We start from the raw sequence: 17,722 nt of genomic DNA on the forward strand, positions 1-17,722 counted from the left end.
TGTGATGCTAATTCTAACATGAATAATACCACCACAAATAGTTTATTGTAGATTCAGAGATCTAAGAGAAATAATAAAATGCAGTACTTGGTCCATGACAGTAGCCTGGTTTGGTAAAAAGAGCCCTAAAAGACATTTGTAGGATGATAAGAGAAAATTTGGATGTAAAGTGAACGTTAGATATTGAGAAATTATTGCTGTCTTAGGTGTGATAATGGTATGGTGGTTACGCAGAAGAATGGCCTTATTTTGCAGCAATGCATGCTGAGGACTTAGTATCACAATGTCTGTTAATTACTTTTAAATAGTTCAGGCTGGGCGCAGTGGCTCACGCCTGTAATCCCAGCACTTTGGGAGGCTGAGGTGAGCAGATCACCTGAGGTCAGGAGTTCAAGACCAGCCTGACCAACATGGAGAAACCCTGTCTCTACTAAAAGTACAAAATTAGCTGGGCGTGGTGGCACATGCCTGTAATCCCAGGTACTCAGGAGGCTGAGGCAGGAGAATCACTTGAACCCAGGAGGCAGAGGTTGTGGTGAACTGAGATCACACCATTGCACTCCAGACTGGGCAACAAGAGCAAAACTCTGTCTCAAAAAATAAAATAAAATAAAGTGGTTCAGCACCCAAAAAATACATATGTAACCATACATACACACACATATGCATACATACACATATATAGTCATATACCACATAACATTTTTGGTCAATGACAGACCACATATGCACAGTGACCTCGTAAGATTAAAGTAAGGCCGGGCACGGTGGCTCACGCCTGTAATCCCAGCACTTTGGGAGGCCGGGGTGGGTGGATCGCCTGAGGTCAGGAGTTCGTGACTAGCTTGACCAACATGGTGAAACCCCATCTCTAAAAAAAAAAAAAAAGAAAAAGAAAAAAAAAAAGATTAAAGTACCATATTTTACTATACTTTTTCTTTTTTTTTTTTCTTTTTTTAAGACAGAGTTCGCTCTGTCACCCAGGAGTGCGGTGGCATGATCTTGGTTCACTGCAACTTCTACCTCCCAGGTTCAAGCAATTCTCCTGCCTCAGCCTCCTGAGTAAGTGGGATTACGGTGCATGTCAGCACGCCCAGCTAATTTTTGTATTTTTAGTAGAGACAGGGTTTCACCATGTCATCCAGGCTGGTCTCGAACTCCTAACTTCAAGTGATCTACCCACCTTAGCCTCCCAAAGTGCTGGGATTACAGGTGTGAGTCACTGTGCCCGGCTTTACTATACCTTTTCTAGGTTTAGATATGTTTACATACACAAATAATTAGCGTGTTACAAATTGCTACAATATTCAGTACAACTGTAACTTGCTTTACAGGTTTGTAACCTAAGAGTCATAGGCTGTACCATATAACCTAGGTGTGTGTTAAGCTAGACCATCTAGTGTACTAGTGTCAGTACACTCTCTGATAATTCACACAATGATGAAATTGTCTAACGACACCCTTTCTCAGAACACATCCCCATGGTTACACATGACTGTATGTATATATGTATGAAGTAAATACAGCAAAATATAAAAAAATGTTTGCAACTCTATAGTGGGCATATAGATAGGTATTGTATTTGTGCTATCCTGTTTACTTTTCTGTATGCTTGAAGTTTTGTTTTTGTTTTTGTTTTTTTTTTGAGACAGAGTCTCGCTCTGTCGCCAGGCTGCAATGCAGGGATGTGATCTTGGTTCACTGCAACCTCCACCTCCTGGGTTCAAGTGATTCTCCTGCCTCAGCCTCCCAAGTAGCTGGGACTATAGGCACGCACCACCACACCCAGCTGATTTTTGTATTTCTAGAAGAGGTGGGGTTTCACTGTGTTGGCCAAGATGGTCTCTATCTCTTGACCTCGTGATCCGCCCACCTCGGCCTCCCAAAATGCTGGGATTACAGGTGTGAGCCACCACACCCAGCTGCTTAAAGTTTTTTATAATAAACATTTTTAAATAATAGCATGGGAAAAAAACAAAAAAAAACACTAAGAATTAATTAATTAATTAATTAATTAATTAATAGCATGGGATAATGGCCAGCCATTTAACAGAGGGGCCTTTCATATCCATTCTCTACTTGGATGATTGTAATCATAGCTCATATTTCCTGAAGACTTACTTTTTGCCAGGTACTGTTTTAGGTTAATGTTAACATAAAATTTTAAGTCTAAGTTGACTAGCCAAGAGCTTACAACAGCCCTAGAAGTAGCTACTGTTACCATAAATGTACTTTACAACTAGGGCAACTGAGGTGTAGGACCATTCTGCGTGTGGGACGTGGTGGCTCACTCTTGTAATCCCAGCACTTTGGGAGCCCAAGGAGGGAGGATCACTTGAGGCCAGGAGTTCGAGACCAGCCTGGGCAATATAACGAGATTGTGCCTCTTAAAACAAACAAACAAACAAACAAAAAAGAAAGAAAGAAAAAGAATAGCTATGTACTTGCCCAAGATCCCAGAGCTAGAAAGGAGCAGAGCTGAGATTGGAGCTCAGGTCATCTGGCCCTGGAGTCCACATTCCTAACCACTGTCTATGCTGCCTTCTGAGGGCCCAGGTGAAAGGATATCAGGGTCATCGTGAGGGCCAGAGGATGGATGGGTCAGTAGATGGCCTGCTTCTGACAGGCTGTGAGGAAGAGAGAAATGACTGGCTGGGACTGCAAGGAGGTGGGAGAGAGAGATGAATGTGAGATAGACGGTGTCCTACTGGAGGATGAAGTGAGTCTTGAAGCTTGGGGAGATGAGAGCCTCATAGAGGCCTGCAGCAGGGAAAGTGAGAGCAAAGCGGGTGCCCTGCACATCTGCCAGAGTGACAAGCCTTGTGACGGGGATTCATCTGTAGAGAGGAAAGGGGCTGCAGTGGGACACTGGGCCCAGAAGGGGCAGCCAAGCAGTGTAGGATTTCCTCCTAGTGACAGCAGGAAGGTGTGGAGGGTTTCCTTTGCTTTGTAATCACTTTTACTGCCCTTAAAGGAGAAAAAAATTTAATGCAAACTTTCAAATACGCAGAAAAGTGGAAGTACAACAAGCACCCAGATGCCCACAACTTCGACAGCTGGTTCTCAACTTTGGCAACCTTTGGAATCAGCTGGGGAGCTTTTAAAAAATACTGATGCCTGGGACCCACCCACAGAGATTCTGATTTAATTGGTCTGGGGGACAGCTTGAACATGGAGAGCTTTAAAAGCTCCCCGAGTGATTTTATTTTACTTTTTTATTTTTATTTATATTTTTTTGAGACAGAGTCTCGCTCTGTTGCCCAGGCCAGAGTGTAGTGGCACAATCTCGGCTCACTGCAACCTCCACCTCCCAGATTCAAGTGATTCTCCTGCGTGAGCCTCCTGAGTAGCTGGGACTACAGGCATGTGCCACCACACAGGGCTAATTTTTGTAATTTTAGTAGAGACGGGGTTTCACCATATTGGCCAGGCTGGTCTTGAACTCCTGAACTAGTGATCAGCCTGCTTCGGCCTCCCAAAGTGCTGGGGTTACAGGCATGAGCCACCACGCCCAGCCCTCAGGTGATTTTAATGTGTGTACCAGGGTGTAGAACCACTGTTTTAAGAGTTAGCTACTGTTGACATTATGTTATATGTCTTTTGCTGAACCATTTTAAAGTTAGTTACAAATATCAGGACCCTTCACCCCTATACACTTCAGCATGAATAGCCAAAAAACACTACTGTACTGTAGCTCGTCTTCTTTTTTTTTTTTTTGGAGATACGGTCTCTCCCTGTCACCCAGGCTGGAATGCAGTGGCATGATCATGGCTCCCTGTAGCCTCAAGCTCCTGGGTTCAAGTGATCCTCCTACCTCAGCCTCCCAAGTAGCTGGGAATGCAAGCATATGTCACCATGCCCAGCTAATTTTTGTATTTTTTGTAGAGATGAGGTCTCACTATGCTGCCCAGGCTGGTCTTGAACTCCTGGCCTCAAGCGATCCTCCCACTGCCGCCTCCCAAAGTGCTGAGACTACAGGTATGAGCCACCACTCCCAGTCTGTTGTGGCTCTTGAAAATAAAAAGCAACATTCGTTCACTGCAAATAAATTATAAATTATAAAATAGATATAAATAAAATATTTTTTTAAAAAATACAATCAGTCTAGGCCAGGCACAGTAGCTCACACCTATAATTCCTACACTTTGGGAAGTCAAAGTGGGTGGCTCACCTGAGGTCAGGAGTTCAAGACCAGCCTGGCCAACATGGTGAAACCCCGTGTCTACTGACAATACAAAAATTAGCCAGGTGTGGTGGTGACTGCCTGTAATCCCAGCTACTTGGGAGGCTGAGGCAGGAGAATGGCTTGAACCTTGGGAGGTGGAGGTTGCAGTGAGGCAAGATGACACCACTGCACTCCAGCCTGGGTGACAAAGTGAGATTCCGTCTCAAAAAACAAACAAACAAAAAAGAATATAATCAGAATAAAGTGAAGTCTCCCTAGAACTTTACCACCCAGAAACAACCTGTGCTGATGTGTTGTCAGAACCCCTTTTAGACCTTTTCTTTCCCTGTTTTATTACAAAAGTTTTCTATGACTCAAGAACATTAAAAAGAAAAAAATTTAAAAAACAAAGTTTTCCAAAAGACAGAAAAGTTGAAAGAATCAAACAGTGAACACCCATAAACCTACCATTTAGGTTCTACAAGTGTTAACATTGTGCTAAATTTACTTTATCGCATATGGGCATCTGTCCTTTTATTCATCCATCAATCCATCAGATGTTTTTAGTGCATTTCAAAATAAGTTGCAGACATCACTATACATCACCCCTCAAGAATTTGGCATGTAGGCCGGGTGCGGTGGCTCACGCCTGTAATCCCAGCGCTTTGGGAGGTGGAGGCAGGCGGATCACCTGAGGTCGGGAGTTCAAGACCAGCCTGGCCAACATGGAGAAACCCTAGTCTCAACTAAAAATACAAAATTAGCCGGGCGTGGTGGCGGGCACCTGTAATTGCAGCTATTCAGGAGGCCGAGGCAAGAGAATCACTTGAACCTGGGAAGCGGAGGTTACGGTGAGCCGAGATCATGCCATTGTACTCCAGCCTGGGCAACAAGAGGGAAACTCCGTCTCAAAAAAAAAGTTTGGCATGGAAATTATTAACTAGATTCTAATATTTGTTTAAAGCCCTCTCTTTTTACAATGCAAAATTTTCATACAGTGAAATGCACAGGTCTTAAGTGTTCCATGGGTGAGTTTTGACAAATGGAAACACACTCATGTAACATAAAATTTTTTAATGGGATAATAGATATAATTTATGTATGTTCTTTTCACTTAACATATTATAAACATCATTCTACATTATTAATGTTCTCTTGCAGTAGCAACAGGCCATCTTTTTTTTTTTTTTTTTTTTGAGACGGAGTTTCGCTCATCGCCCAGGCTGGAGTGCAATGGCGCAATCTTGGCTCACTGCAACCTCCGCCTCCCAGGTTCAAGCAATTCTCCTGTCTCAGCCTCCCGAGTAGCTGAGATTACAGGCTGAGATTACATGTGCCACCATGCCTGGCTAATTTTTATATTTTCAGTAGGGGGCGGGGTTTCGCCATGTTGGCCAGGCTGGTCTCAAACTCCTGAACTCAAATGACCCGCCCGCCCCAGCCCCCCAAAGTGCTGGGATTACAGGCGTGAGCCACTGTGCCTGACCAATGCCATCATTTTTTTAACCTGATATCCTATTGTTAGACACTTAAGCTGCTTCCAGTTTTTTACCATAATAAATAGCATTACAATGGACATTCTTTTTTTTTTTTTTTTTTTTCTGAGATAGAGTCTTGGTCTGTCGTGCTGTCTGGTGTGCATCAGTCTCAGCTCACGACAACCTCCGCATCCCAGGTTCAAGCCATTCTCCTGCCTCAGCCTCCCGAGTAGCTGGGACTACAGGCCTGCACCATCATGCCCAGCTAATTTTTGTGTTTTTAGTAGAATGGGGTTTCACCATGTTGGTCAGGCTGGTCTCAAACTGGCCTCAAGTGACCGCCCGCCTCGCCTCCCAAAGTATAGGGATTACAGGCATAAGCCACCGCACCCGGCCTGCAATGGACATTCTTGTAGCTAAATATTGACTCACATCCTTAATTTTTCATGAAGTTGTTCTAGGGATATAGGCAGACTTTCATACTAGAAAAATATTTTTGATGTCTAGAGTGTAGATATGGAAGGAAATGAGAAGAGGCCAGATGAGAGGCAGCAGAAAGGCCAGGGTCTCATTCCTAGTGAGCAGTTGATGAGGCTACTGCAGGGCAGACAGAAGAGTCAGGGAAGGAAGCCAAAGGAGGGGGATCTCATACTGATTGAGCGTCCAGTGTGCCAGACATTGTGCTCAGCACTGTATATGTTACTTCAGTTACTGCTCAGAACAACCCAGAGAGTGATCACCATTACCTCCATTTTACAAATGAAAAAATCTACCCTCCTTTCTCAAACTTGGCATCCCAGCAATAGATAATTTTTTTTCTTTTTTGAGACAGAGTCTCACTCTGTCACCCAGGTTGGAGTACGATCTCCACTCAGTGCAACCTCTGACTCCCAGGCTCAAGCAATTCTCATGCCTCAGCCCCCTGAGTAGCTGGAATTACAGGTGCCCACCACCACACCCAGCTAATTTCTGTATTTTTAGTATAGAAAGAGTTTCACCATGTTGGCCAGGCTGGTCTCTAATTCCTGACCTCAAATGATCCTCCCACCTTGACCTCCCAAAGTGCTGGGATTACAGGCGTGAACCAACATGCCTGGCCAACTGAGAATTATTGACACGGTTTCTTGTATGTTCTTTTTTTTTTTTTTTTTGAGATGGATTTTTGCTCTTGTTGCCCAGTCTGGAGTGCAATGGTGCGATCTCGGCTCACCACAACCTCCGCCTCCTGGGTTCAAGCGATTCTCCTGCCTCACCCTCCTGAGTAGCTGGGATTACAGGCATGGACCACCGCGCATGGCTAATTTTGTATTTTTAGTAGAGATGAGGTTTCACCATGTTGACCAGGCTGGTCTCTAACTCCCGACCTCAAATGATCCTCCCGCCTTGACCTCCCAAAGTGCTGGGATTACAGGCATGAATCACCACACATGGCTAATTTTGTATTTTTAGTAGAAATGAGGTTTCACCATGTTGGTCAGGCTGGTCTCGAACTCCTGACCTCAGGTGATTCGCCCGCCTCAGCCTCCCCAAGTACTGGGATTACAGGTGTGAGTCACCACACCTGGCATTCTTGTATGTTCTATACTGTTTCTCCCACACATTTCACCCTTACCCCTCTACCTGAGGCCTAGCACCTCCTTGGAAAGTCCTCACGCAAACTTCAGACTGGGGCATGTGCCCTCTGGGCTCCTGGGCTTTATTTTCACCGTCATAGTATCGATCTCCCTGTATCGTCCCTATCGATCTCCTCTACTAGACCATGAGCTCCTTGAGGGGAGGGTCCTCTCTGAAGCCCAAGTTCTTAGCACAGGGTCTGGCAAGTATTAGTAATCATTGAATAAATAAACCCAAACAGATTATGTGACTTGCCCAAGGTCATATAAGTAATAGGTGAATAAGCAGAGGGTCAAGCTCAGGTCTTTCTGACTCCAGAACACCTGCTCTTCACCACTCCAATTGCTTTTTGTGGGCCTGCCTAACCAAACATCTTTCTTTTTTATTCCCCACCCCAAGGACTGAGGAGGAGAAGAAAGACTGGGTCCAGGTAACATCCAAGGCTTTGTGGTAGAGGGCTAGAAGAGTATTAACAGGTCTCTTAGGGGTTGCTGGAGTCTCTCTCAAAACTCACCTCTAACCAGAATGGTCCCGGACCCCTATCTTTCAACAAACTTTACCATCCCCATTTTACAGATAAGCAAACTGAGGTGCAGAGGTTGAGCAGAAACTCACAAACTCTTCTTTTAGGAAGCTGGTTTCTCTGAGGGTCTATAAGGTGAAAGTGTCAAGCTCTGTAAAATCTTAAGCCCAGAAGTTGCCACGAAAGCCACCTGAGGTTTTTCAGCCATCACTCCCCCTCCTCCTGGATTTGGGAGGGGATTTACTCACTGAGACCTGGATTTGGGAGGGGATTTATTCAAGGTAATCCACCTACCAGCGACAGAGCTGGGTCTGAAACCCAGCTTTTCTAACTTCAGGCTAGGGTGTAGGAAGGTGAGGCGAGGGTAGAAATGGGTGGTTTGTGGGGTGATCTGACTTCTCATTTCTTACACCTCCTCCCCAGGCCATCAACTCCACCCTCCTGAAGCATGAACAGACGCTGGAGACCTTCAAACTGTTGAACTCAACAAACAGGGAAGATGAAGACACCCCGCCCAACTCTCCGGTAAGAGTCCCCGCCCTCTTTCCCTTGCACTGGGACCCCTTCCAGACTTCCAAGTCCCCACCTGACCTTGAGATGATCCTTTTCCCTTCCCAGAGAGTAATGACCAGGGAGGCAATGCATGACCTCAGAAGCAATCCTTCCTTGGTAGGGCCACAGAGAAGTCATTGGGGAAACCAAGGCCCAGAAAATATACTAGAAGTGACTTGTCTTCAGTAGCACAGTAGCTAGGAGCAAAGCCAAGAGTTAAAGGCAGGTCTTCTGAATATGGCTGCTCCCCTTAACCCCACCCCATCCCCACCCCACGATAATCCAAGCCTTGGAGCAGGGACAAGGGCTGGCTGGACTGGGTTGGGGAGTACCTGCCTCTGACCTGAGACCTGGCCCTCCCCACAGAATGTGGATCTTGGGAAGCGGGCACCTACTCCCATCCGGGAAAAGGAAGTCACCATGTGCATGCGCTGCCAGGAGCCCTTCAATTCTATCACCAAACGCAGGCACCACTGCAAGGCCTGCGGGCATGTGAGTGTTGGGAGGCAGGGGCAGAGCTAGGGAGGGGACAGCCTGGCAGCCCAAAGGCCTGCCGCAGAGTGGGTACCCTCCAAGCGGGGGGAGGCTGCAAGTCTGCTGTGGGAGTTGATACGCCAAAGGGAAGACCCGCTGGAATCAGGCTGCTGTTGCCCACTTGCCACCCCAGGTGGTTTGTGGGAAGTGCTCCGAGTTCCGGGCCCGCCTCGTCTATGACAACAACCGCTCCAACCGTGTGTGCACTGATTGCTATGTGGCCTTGCACGGGGTGCCTGGGAGCAGTCCAGCCTGCAGCCAGCATACACCCCAGCGCCGGAGGTCCATCCTGGAGGTAAGAGCCAGGCCCCTGACTAACTCTCCTACAGTGGGCAAATGGGCTGCAACTCTACCCAGTGAGATTGAGGAGGCCCGGGCATCTGGGAAACAGTAGTGATCATGGGACCCAGGCTTGGAGTGAGTAGAATGAGGGCAAGAGTGAATGAAAGACAGTCATCTTTAATACTTAGACATTTAATCCCAGGGTAGCCGATCTGCCCATGCTGTCATTTCCCTTATTTTACAAACGAGGAAACTGAGGCCCAGGGAGGTCATTTGCCCAAATCACACAGCAAATGAGTGGCAGAACTAGACTTTTAAAATTAAAAAATTGTCTTTTGTTATTACAAAGTAGGCTAAGTAGGACAATATAAACAAAACATAATAAAAACCCCATATCCCTTCTACCCAGAAGTTACCACTGTTACGGCTTATCCTATCTTTCTAGGCATATATGCACATACGTACATTTTGAAGTTTTTTTTTTACATTAGGGAGAATTCATACTCAATTTTGGAGTTTTTAAAAAACGGATATAGGAACGTGCCAGGAACTATTCTAAGCACTTTGCGTTTATTAATTCATTTAATTATCACATCAGCCCTCTTTGCTCTCCTTCCAAGTCGATGCATTTTCATCTAGAGCTGGGACTCTAAGCCAGACTTCATTAACCACCCACAGACTCCCCTAAAGCCACAATGCTAGATTACCTCTCACTGAGTGTAGGAAATGGATGTGTGATGAAAGACAGAAAAAAACGTGAGGCATAAATGTGTGAATGGCTTGAGAAATGAAAGCCCTGACTGAAGAAAGAATGCCTGACTGGCATTTTAGATGCCCCTGCTGAGATCCACACACTCCTTCCACTGGCCTGTAGAGGCAGCAGCGGTTGCTCAAATCAGGCAGACAGATCTAGCTTTGAATCTCGGCTCTAGCTGATTCACTGGGTAGCACTGGACAAATCACTCCTGCACCTGAGCTTGAGCATCTTCATCTGAGACGGGAATAGGAGTCCCTATACTGAGGGAGTGTTAAAGCCAAGAGGAGCCAGGCTACGCCCTCTGTCAACATTGATGCTTCCTGTGTCTCTGGCCACAGAAACAGGCCTCGGTGGCTGCGGAGAACAGTGTCATCTGCAGCTTCCTGCACTACATGGAGAAGGGTGGCAAAGGATGGCACAAGGCATGGTTCGTGGTCCCTGAAAATGAACCCTTGGTGCTGTATATCTACGGAGCCCCTCAGGTGTGCATCCTACTCTTTCGGGTCTTTTCAGCCACCTGGCAAAGCCAGGTTACCCCCTTACTTCCAGTCCTTGACCTCTCCTTGGCCTTGGAGGATAAGGTGAGCCCATCTCTATGAGGAACTCAGAACCCCAACCCTTGAGAGACAAAGACTGGCTAGAGACAAAGAGTGGTTGTGGGCCAAGGTATGTAGGGAAAAACAGTATGGGCCGGGCGCGGTGGCTCACGCCTATAATCCCAGCACTTTGGGAGGCCGAGGCGGGTGGATCACAAGGTCAAGAGATTGAGACCATCCTGACCACCATGGTGAAACCCCGTCTCTACTAAAAATACAAAAATTAGCTGGGCGTGGTGGCATGCGCCTGTAGTCCCAGCTACTCAGGAGGCTGAAGCAGAACTGCTTGAACCCGGGAGGCAGAGGTTGCGGTGAGCCGAGATTGCGCCACTGCACTCCAGCCTGGCACCTGGCAACAGAGCAAGACTGTCTCAAAAAAAAAAAAAAAAACCCAGGATGAGTTGTGAGCCTGGCTTCCTGGAAGGAGTGGAGATGGGGAATTGCTAGGTCCAATTTGGAGTGGGTAAGAGTATCCAGATGGGACCGAGTGCAGTGGCTCATGCCTATAATCCCAGCACTCTGAGAGGCTGGATCACCTGAGGTCAAGAGTTTGAGACCAGCCTGGCCAACATGGTGAAATCCTGTCTCTACTAAAAATACAAAAAGTAGCCTGGCGTGGTGGCGTGTGCCTGTAGTCCCAGCTACTCAGGAAGCTGAGGCAGGAGAATTGCTTGAACCTGGGAGGTGGAGGTTTCAGTTAGCCACATTCGTGCCTCTGCACTCCAGCCTGAGCAACAGAACAAGACTCTGTCTCAAAAAAAAAAAAAGTATGCAGATGATAGGGGCAATAGCATAGACAAAGGCCTGAAAACATTATTTGGTAGGCTAGAGGCTAGCCCAGCAGTTTTGTGGAATGGGGGAGACAGGTATTTAAACCAGCCTACATTTTAGCCCCAGTTGTGACATGTTCCTGTTGATAACACTGGAGCCACGGAAGGTTCCTGAGCAGGGGACAGAAGACACAGCATACGCAAACCAGTTAGAAGCTGGGGCAGGGGGAAAGGTCTAGCCTCATGGTGGCCCCAGCTCTGTCCCTCCTCCCCCCAGGATGTGAAAGCCCAGCGCAGCCTGCCCCTCATTGGCTTTGAGGTGGGACCACCCGAGGCAGGGGAGCGGCCCGACAGAAGGCATGTCTTCAAGATCACCCAGAGCCACCTCAGCTGGTACTTCAGCCCTGAGACAGAGGAACTACAGCGACGCTGGATGGCTGTGCTTGGTCGGGCAGGCCGTGGGGACACATTCTGCCCGGGTCCCACATTGTCTGAGGACAGGGAGATGGAGGAGGCACCAGTGGCCGCTTTAGGAGCCACTGCTGAACCCCCCGAATCCCCCCAGACCCGAGATAAGACCTAGAGGGTTTGGGGCAAACTGGGAGCCCCCACTCCACATTCTAGCTGCCCATGTCTGATTGGGGGCTCCAGCCCCTTCCCTCCCAGCTCAGTCAATACTTGAACTCCCATCACGGGCACTTTCAATCCCGAATGCTGGGTCTTGGGTTTTTTAATTCATCTTTTCACAAAACGTGGGCTTTTAAAAAATATATTCCTACAGTGATGTTAATTTTTATTAATCCCTGTCCCCGGGCAGGGTGGGAGCCGTTGCTAGACTCACCTGAATTAGGTCGTTTTTTCCCCCTCATCCCCCAATACCCTACCACAGATCCTGCCTCTACCCAATTCCCACAAAGCACCAGAGGTAGGAGATTCGGATTCAAGTGCCAGCTCTGCCACTGACCCTGGGGCCCCAACCCACCCCTGCCTCCTCAGCCAGTGTCTTCACACATTCGACTCCACGTGGGGGTGGCAACTAGACCTCTCCCGCCTCTCCCATGGCTTACAACTTCTACCCGGCCCCAAAGCTACCCAGTATTTTATCGTCCAGACCCATGGCAGGGCCACCGGGCAGGACACGGGAACGGGGGGAGGGCAATGGATACTTTTTTTTTTAAAAGAAAAATACAGTTTATTTCAGGCTTACAGTAACTTTCATAGCACTGCTGTGCTCCGTTCGTCCATCTGTTTGGTCGTCCAAAGTACCAGGCTGCTAGGGTGGGCCCAGAAACCGCTCCCTTGTAAACTCTGAAGCTCAGTTCCCAGAAGGCTGATTCTAAGGCTACTACTCACAGGTCAAGCCACAGATCCAACAGTAAGGTATTATTTATTAAGATTTTAACCCTCACCCCTGAACTCAAATGGGATGGGATAAGGAGGAAAGAAATTAGAAGAGACAGAAAACAAAGCCCAGCTCTTCCAAGCTTACCACCTAGCCAAAGTCTTCGAATTCCTGAGGGAACCCAGGGCTGGAGGCTGGGCTACAGGAAGAAAGCATTCCTGGGAGGTTGCAAGTTCTGGGCAGGGGTACAGAGCTGCTGCGAGTGCATGGGGTGGGGTAAGGGAGAGGCTCCAGAGCTATTTTCGGTCACATCTTTAACGATTCTCTCTTCCACCTGCATGTTCATCTCACCATTCCTGACCCAGCCAGCCCCGTATCACTGAGTGCTGCTGCTGCTGCTAGTCCTCTCCTCCCCAAATCCACCTGCTGCTCACTGTCCACCCGCATCTAGCTCCTCCCCCAGCTACACCCACACTCATTCATTCCCTTCTTCCAGAAAGACACTGTACTAGGGAACCTGGCCTCGTCACTTGGATGTCAACTAAAGGCCCAAGGGAATGTGCTGGACCAGGTCCCCCCACCACCAAGACCAAGGACCCTAGGTTTTCCTTCCCTTGGAGGGAGCTAGACAGGGGAGCAGTGGAGAGGGTGGGAATGGGGTAAGCAGTCCACAGGTCTGCAGTCCTCAAAAAGAAACCCTACAAACGACTCCCAGAGCTAGCAAACAAGGACCCAAAGCCATTTGCAGACCCAACCCCACTCATTTTTTTCTCCGGACAATGGTCCAGCCATCTTCCACTATATCCTCTTCCTTAATGGTCTGAGCCTCTGGATCGGAGGGTTCAGGCTGGGGGCAGACCCCATCGGTAGCAGCCCCATCATTCGTAGCTGTGACCTGGAGGGGAGATAGAAAAGAGAGCTGAATACACTGACCATTGGTGACCCAGGCTCTGCTCCAGCTTTTCCAGGATTGGCTGTGTGACTTGAGGAAAGTTCCCTGCCCTCTCTGGATAATAACACTACCACCAACCACTACTATCCCCTTATCACTTCCTTGTGAATCTAGCTGCTCTCCCAGAAAATGGAAAACATCCGTATCCCCCCAACCCAGGGGCACCCACTTCACCTCCATCTCTTCCACACTGTCCGCATCATCTTCATCCTCGTCAGTCTCTCTAGCTGCCTTAAGTGCGGTGGCTGTGACCTTGCATTTTCTTTGAGTGATGCAGGAGGTCATCTCTCGCAGAGCAGCCCCATCGCCCCTCTGGAAGTCGTGGAACATGGTCTGCAGTTGCTGGCTCACCTACCAAGAAAACATTCAACTAGTTTGGGTTTTCCAGAGAATCTACTATACAAACAGCCCGTGTCTGAAGCAACAGTGGGGAGTAGGTTGGAATTTTCCAGAAGAGAACGGGGCTCTTTCCTCCCCAAGGAATTAACCAATGAAACCACCACATACGAAGGGCTGAAGTGAGGGCCTGAAGCATCAAAACAGGGCCTAACTAGTAGGGAAGGCTCTAGAGCTGGGCTTTGAAAGAACGAAGATGTGAAAGGAAAGGTAATCTTATTGGGGAGCAATGGTAACCAGAGCGGGGGTGAAAATGGACCTGGACTGGCCTGCCCTGCCCTTGGGATTGGGGTGAGGAACAGGCCTAGATGGGAATGATGTACAGAAAGAAAGAAAAGAAGGCAGGCAGGGTTAGGGAAAGCTACACTTTTTCCTCTAGGCAACAGAGATTTACAGCCAAGAGTCTTGGCCTGAAATAGTTGGGGAGAAGACAGACTGCAGGTAGGGAGATGGCAGTTGTGCCCTGATAAGCTCACCTGGGGCAGACTCCCGTCTTCCACAACTGTATCAAACTCGTTGGTCATCAGCTCCCCAAGGAAGTCTTCTACCTCCTGTAGCTCCAAGTCGGCTGAGTAGAAAGGACAGTGCCCTTGAGTCAAAGACCAGCCAACTTCATCACCCCTGCCCACTACTCTTCAATAACTACTTGGTGGATCTGCAACCGGGTGGATAAAGGCACAGTAAGCCTTTTATCTGCTAAAGTGTTCTGAATTCCAGGTTTTAACATTTTTTTAAGAACCACTAAATATTAATACCTCATTTCCAATCCCTTGCATCCTACCAAGGCCTCTTCCCACAACTCCCAGCCCTCTTTCATCTGACCTATTCTAACCAGCCTCCCCTCTATGAGACCTTGAGCAAGCTACTTCTTTCTGAGCCTCAGTTTTCTCATCTGTAAACTGGGGCTAACGGTGGCCTCCTCAAAGGTCTGTTATGAGGAACCATCCAACGCAATGCCTAGCACAGTGAAGATCCACAATCCATGTTCACTTTTATGCAAAAGCTGAAGTTTTTCAAGTGTAGAGAACCTTCACCACTGTGGCTCCACTGATAATGGAAGCCACAGAGCAACAGGAGAGGTAAGAAGAAATGGGCATAGTAATTCCAATGATGAAATCATAGCCTTGACACTGACATCCTACTGTGTGACTCTGGCCAAGCCCCGCTTCCTCTCGGCTTCAGTTACCTATGGGCCTACGCTCTACTTTTTCTGAATTAGTAACTCAAGAAAGTCCTCCACAAAGCTCTCCCCTCTATGTGCTCTCCCTAGGAGAGCCTCATCCACACTCTTGGTTTTCCCTACCACTCAAACTTAATAGCCCCTAAATCTATCTCCAACTCAGACTACTCAGTGCCTGGATGTTTCACAGGTGCCTCAGACCCTCCATATCCAAAGCCAGACTCATCACCTCACTCTTCAAACCTGCTTCTGATCCTCCAGGGTTCCTCTACTCCGTGAAAAGACACCTAATCCACCCGTCAACTCAAACCAGGAACTTGCCTCTTTTTCCCTCCCTGTCTACAGCCAACCAATCTCGAAGGCCCTATTCCACCCCTTCTTTTCCGTGCCTGCTGCCGCTGTCCTACTTCAGGCCTATTCAGTTTCTAGACAAAAACAGCATTCTCATCAGTCTTTCCCTCTCCAGTCCATGCTTCATACTGATGACTTCCTGAACTTTCTAGCCAGCAAATCCCATCCTATTTCTCACCTAGAACCTGCCCACGAATTTTTACCACCTACTGCAGTGTTTCATAGTTTGCCTTTGAGAAATATCTGTTCTGCTGGGTTTTAAGGGACACTATCCATAAAAACCTAATGAGAAACAAAAGCAAACAGGTTTTTTTTAATTTTTTTGTCTGTTTTTTTGTTTTTGTTTTTTGCAAACAGGTTATTTTTTAGTGGTTCTTATTCTTATCCAAGCCTTTAATATGTTGACAAGTGTTAAGACTTTTCAGTGGGAGTCGAAGAAAAGAGTCTTTTTTTTTACATAACCTGACTGGAGAAGCTTCTTCATGGAACATCTAACAGGACTAGTTAGCATGAATTTTGGCAAACACTGGTCTAAATGATAAAATCAAAGGCACATAAAATCAAAGGCCTTCCATGTCTTAGGCTTTTCAAGGGGGCTTCCCACACCCCAGCTTCATTCTCTACCACTCCTCCACCCCTCCATGCACACACACCCATACTCCAATACTGAGCTCCCCGATACTTTCCAAATATAACAAATTACATCCTCATGCCACAGAACTTGAGTGTTGCTCTCTCTGCTCCCCCCCACCCCAGTTAACTCCTGCTCATTAAGACCCAGCACAATTCACCACCTCCACTGAGAAGCTGTCTCCCCAGCCTGTTAACCCATACACCCTGACCTCCTCTTTATCAGAAAATCTATCAATGTTGTAACTATTTACTTGTGTGGATCCCCTCACTCGACAGTATACCTTCTTGAGAGAAATTACTGGGCCTAATATCATCTCCAAAGCTGGAAAGTAAATGAAGATTTTTTTTGAAAAGCATACTACGCAACAGGCCCTCTACTGGGCGTCTTGCTCTCTGTATCCCTCAAGACAAGCCTACAGTGTAGATCTTCGCTGTCCAAACAGCCACAGGTGGTTACTGAGCGCTTGAAATATGGCTAGGCCAAATCGAAATGTGCTAAAACTGTAAAGTAACAGATTTTGAAAGAAATACTAAAAAACGTAAAATATCTCAATGTTTTATACTGATTACATGTTGAAATACTTCGTATACACTGAGTTTACTAAGATTGATTTCATCTGCTTTTTGCTTTATTAAAGTGGCTACTAAAAAAATTAAATGACATGTGACTAGAATATTTCTGCTGTACAGCGCTGTGCTGGATATTTGCATACGCATTTTAGGAACTAGGAAACAGAGTCTTAGGGAGGTAAATTGCCTGGTCCAGAGTAATGCCACGAGTTTGTGGCACAGCCCGTAAAGCACTGGAATCCAGGATTCTGATTCCAAAACCTGAATTCATTTCACCTCGCCTTCAGGTATCAATCCACAACTACTCCAGAGGAAATGCAGGATCTGCAGGAGGGGACTCCTCCTCTCCACACCCCCACACAGACAGGTCGCAGCGCCTCACATTCACTCACCATTGCGCATGAAGTAATCCTCCACTGCACCCCCCAGCCACTCGGCCTTCTCCCGGCTGTGCACACCCCCGAAGCCATTCTCCACAGCGATCTGCAAACACAGGCCCAAGCCCACCACGTCAACTTCGGAGAAGACCTGGAGTAGCCTGGAGGCCGCTTACGCCACCCAGCAAACCCCTCTTACGCCGCCTAGCCAAGCCTCAGGCACCTAGCCCAACCAACTCCTGTTCCGCCCCGGGCCCTAACATTGACCCTGCCGTGGCCCCACTGACCTGCAAGGCCGGCCAGGCCTCCAGGGCCGCGCGGACCCCAGCCCGAAAAAGCGATCGCGCATCTTCTGCAGCGCCCGCCATTATCCGACCCCAGTCCACGTGATGTCCCGGCGGCCCAATACCTCCGTAGCTCTGCCCAGGCAGAATGAGACGCAAGCCGAGCCTGAGAACACAGGATTCTCTTTTCCCGCAGAGCTGGCTGCGAGACTAGAGCAAAAGAAAAATCTGTCAGAGGGATCGATGAAACCACCAGAGTTACTCACTCAAATCAAAGGACACCAGACCTGAAGGACTTGTGGGGCCATGGATTCCGGATCCGTGGGTACTGCGCAGGAAATATGTGGGGAACTTATTACCGATACA

The 17,722-nt window shown here is 47.7% G+C and overlaps 2 protein-coding genes across 2 annotated transcripts in view; one reads left to right on the forward strand and one right to left on the reverse strand.

Annotated features, from left to right (window-relative positions):
• FGD1 (FYVE, RhoGEF and PH domain containing 1) overlaps positions 1-13,904 on the forward strand; it is a 53,380-nt gene extending 39,476 nt beyond the window's left edge. Inside the window, exons 13-18 of the mRNA XM_012471715.3 lie at positions 7,657-7,687; positions 8,204-8,305; positions 8,699-8,824; positions 9,000-9,161; positions 10,244-10,387; positions 11,549-13,904. Coding sequence (XP_012327138.2) covers positions 7,657-7,687; positions 8,204-8,305; positions 8,699-8,824; positions 9,000-9,161; positions 10,244-10,387; positions 11,549-11,854 — 871 coding nt within the window. The 3' untranslated portion in view covers positions 11,855-13,904. The remainder of the gene's footprint in view (positions 1-7,656; positions 7,688-8,203; positions 8,306-8,698; positions 8,825-8,999; positions 9,162-10,243; positions 10,388-11,548) is intronic.
• On the reverse strand, positions 12,640-17,454 carry TSR2 (TSR2 ribosome maturation factor). Its single transcript, XM_012471737.3, has 5 exons — positions 17,360-17,454; positions 17,088-17,178; positions 14,438-14,529; positions 13,740-13,916; positions 12,640-13,508 (listed from the first exon to the last, which is right to left on the reverse strand). The coding sequence occupies exons 1-5, from the start codon at positions 17,438-17,440 to the stop codon at positions 13,374-13,376; spliced, it is 576 nt and encodes a 191-aa protein (XP_012327160.1). The 5' UTR covers positions 17,441-17,454; the 3' UTR covers positions 12,640-13,373.
• Between the last annotated feature and the right edge of the window lie 268 nt (positions 17,455-17,722).

Source organism: Aotus nancymaae, unplaced genomic scaffold, assembly GCF_030222135.1.
Source record: "Aotus nancymaae isolate 86718 unplaced genomic scaffold, 86718_ANA_hifiasm-v0.15.2.pri h1tg000058l, whole genome shotgun sequence".
NCBI lineage: Eukaryota > Metazoa > Chordata > Mammalia > Primates > Aotidae > Aotus > Aotus nancymaae.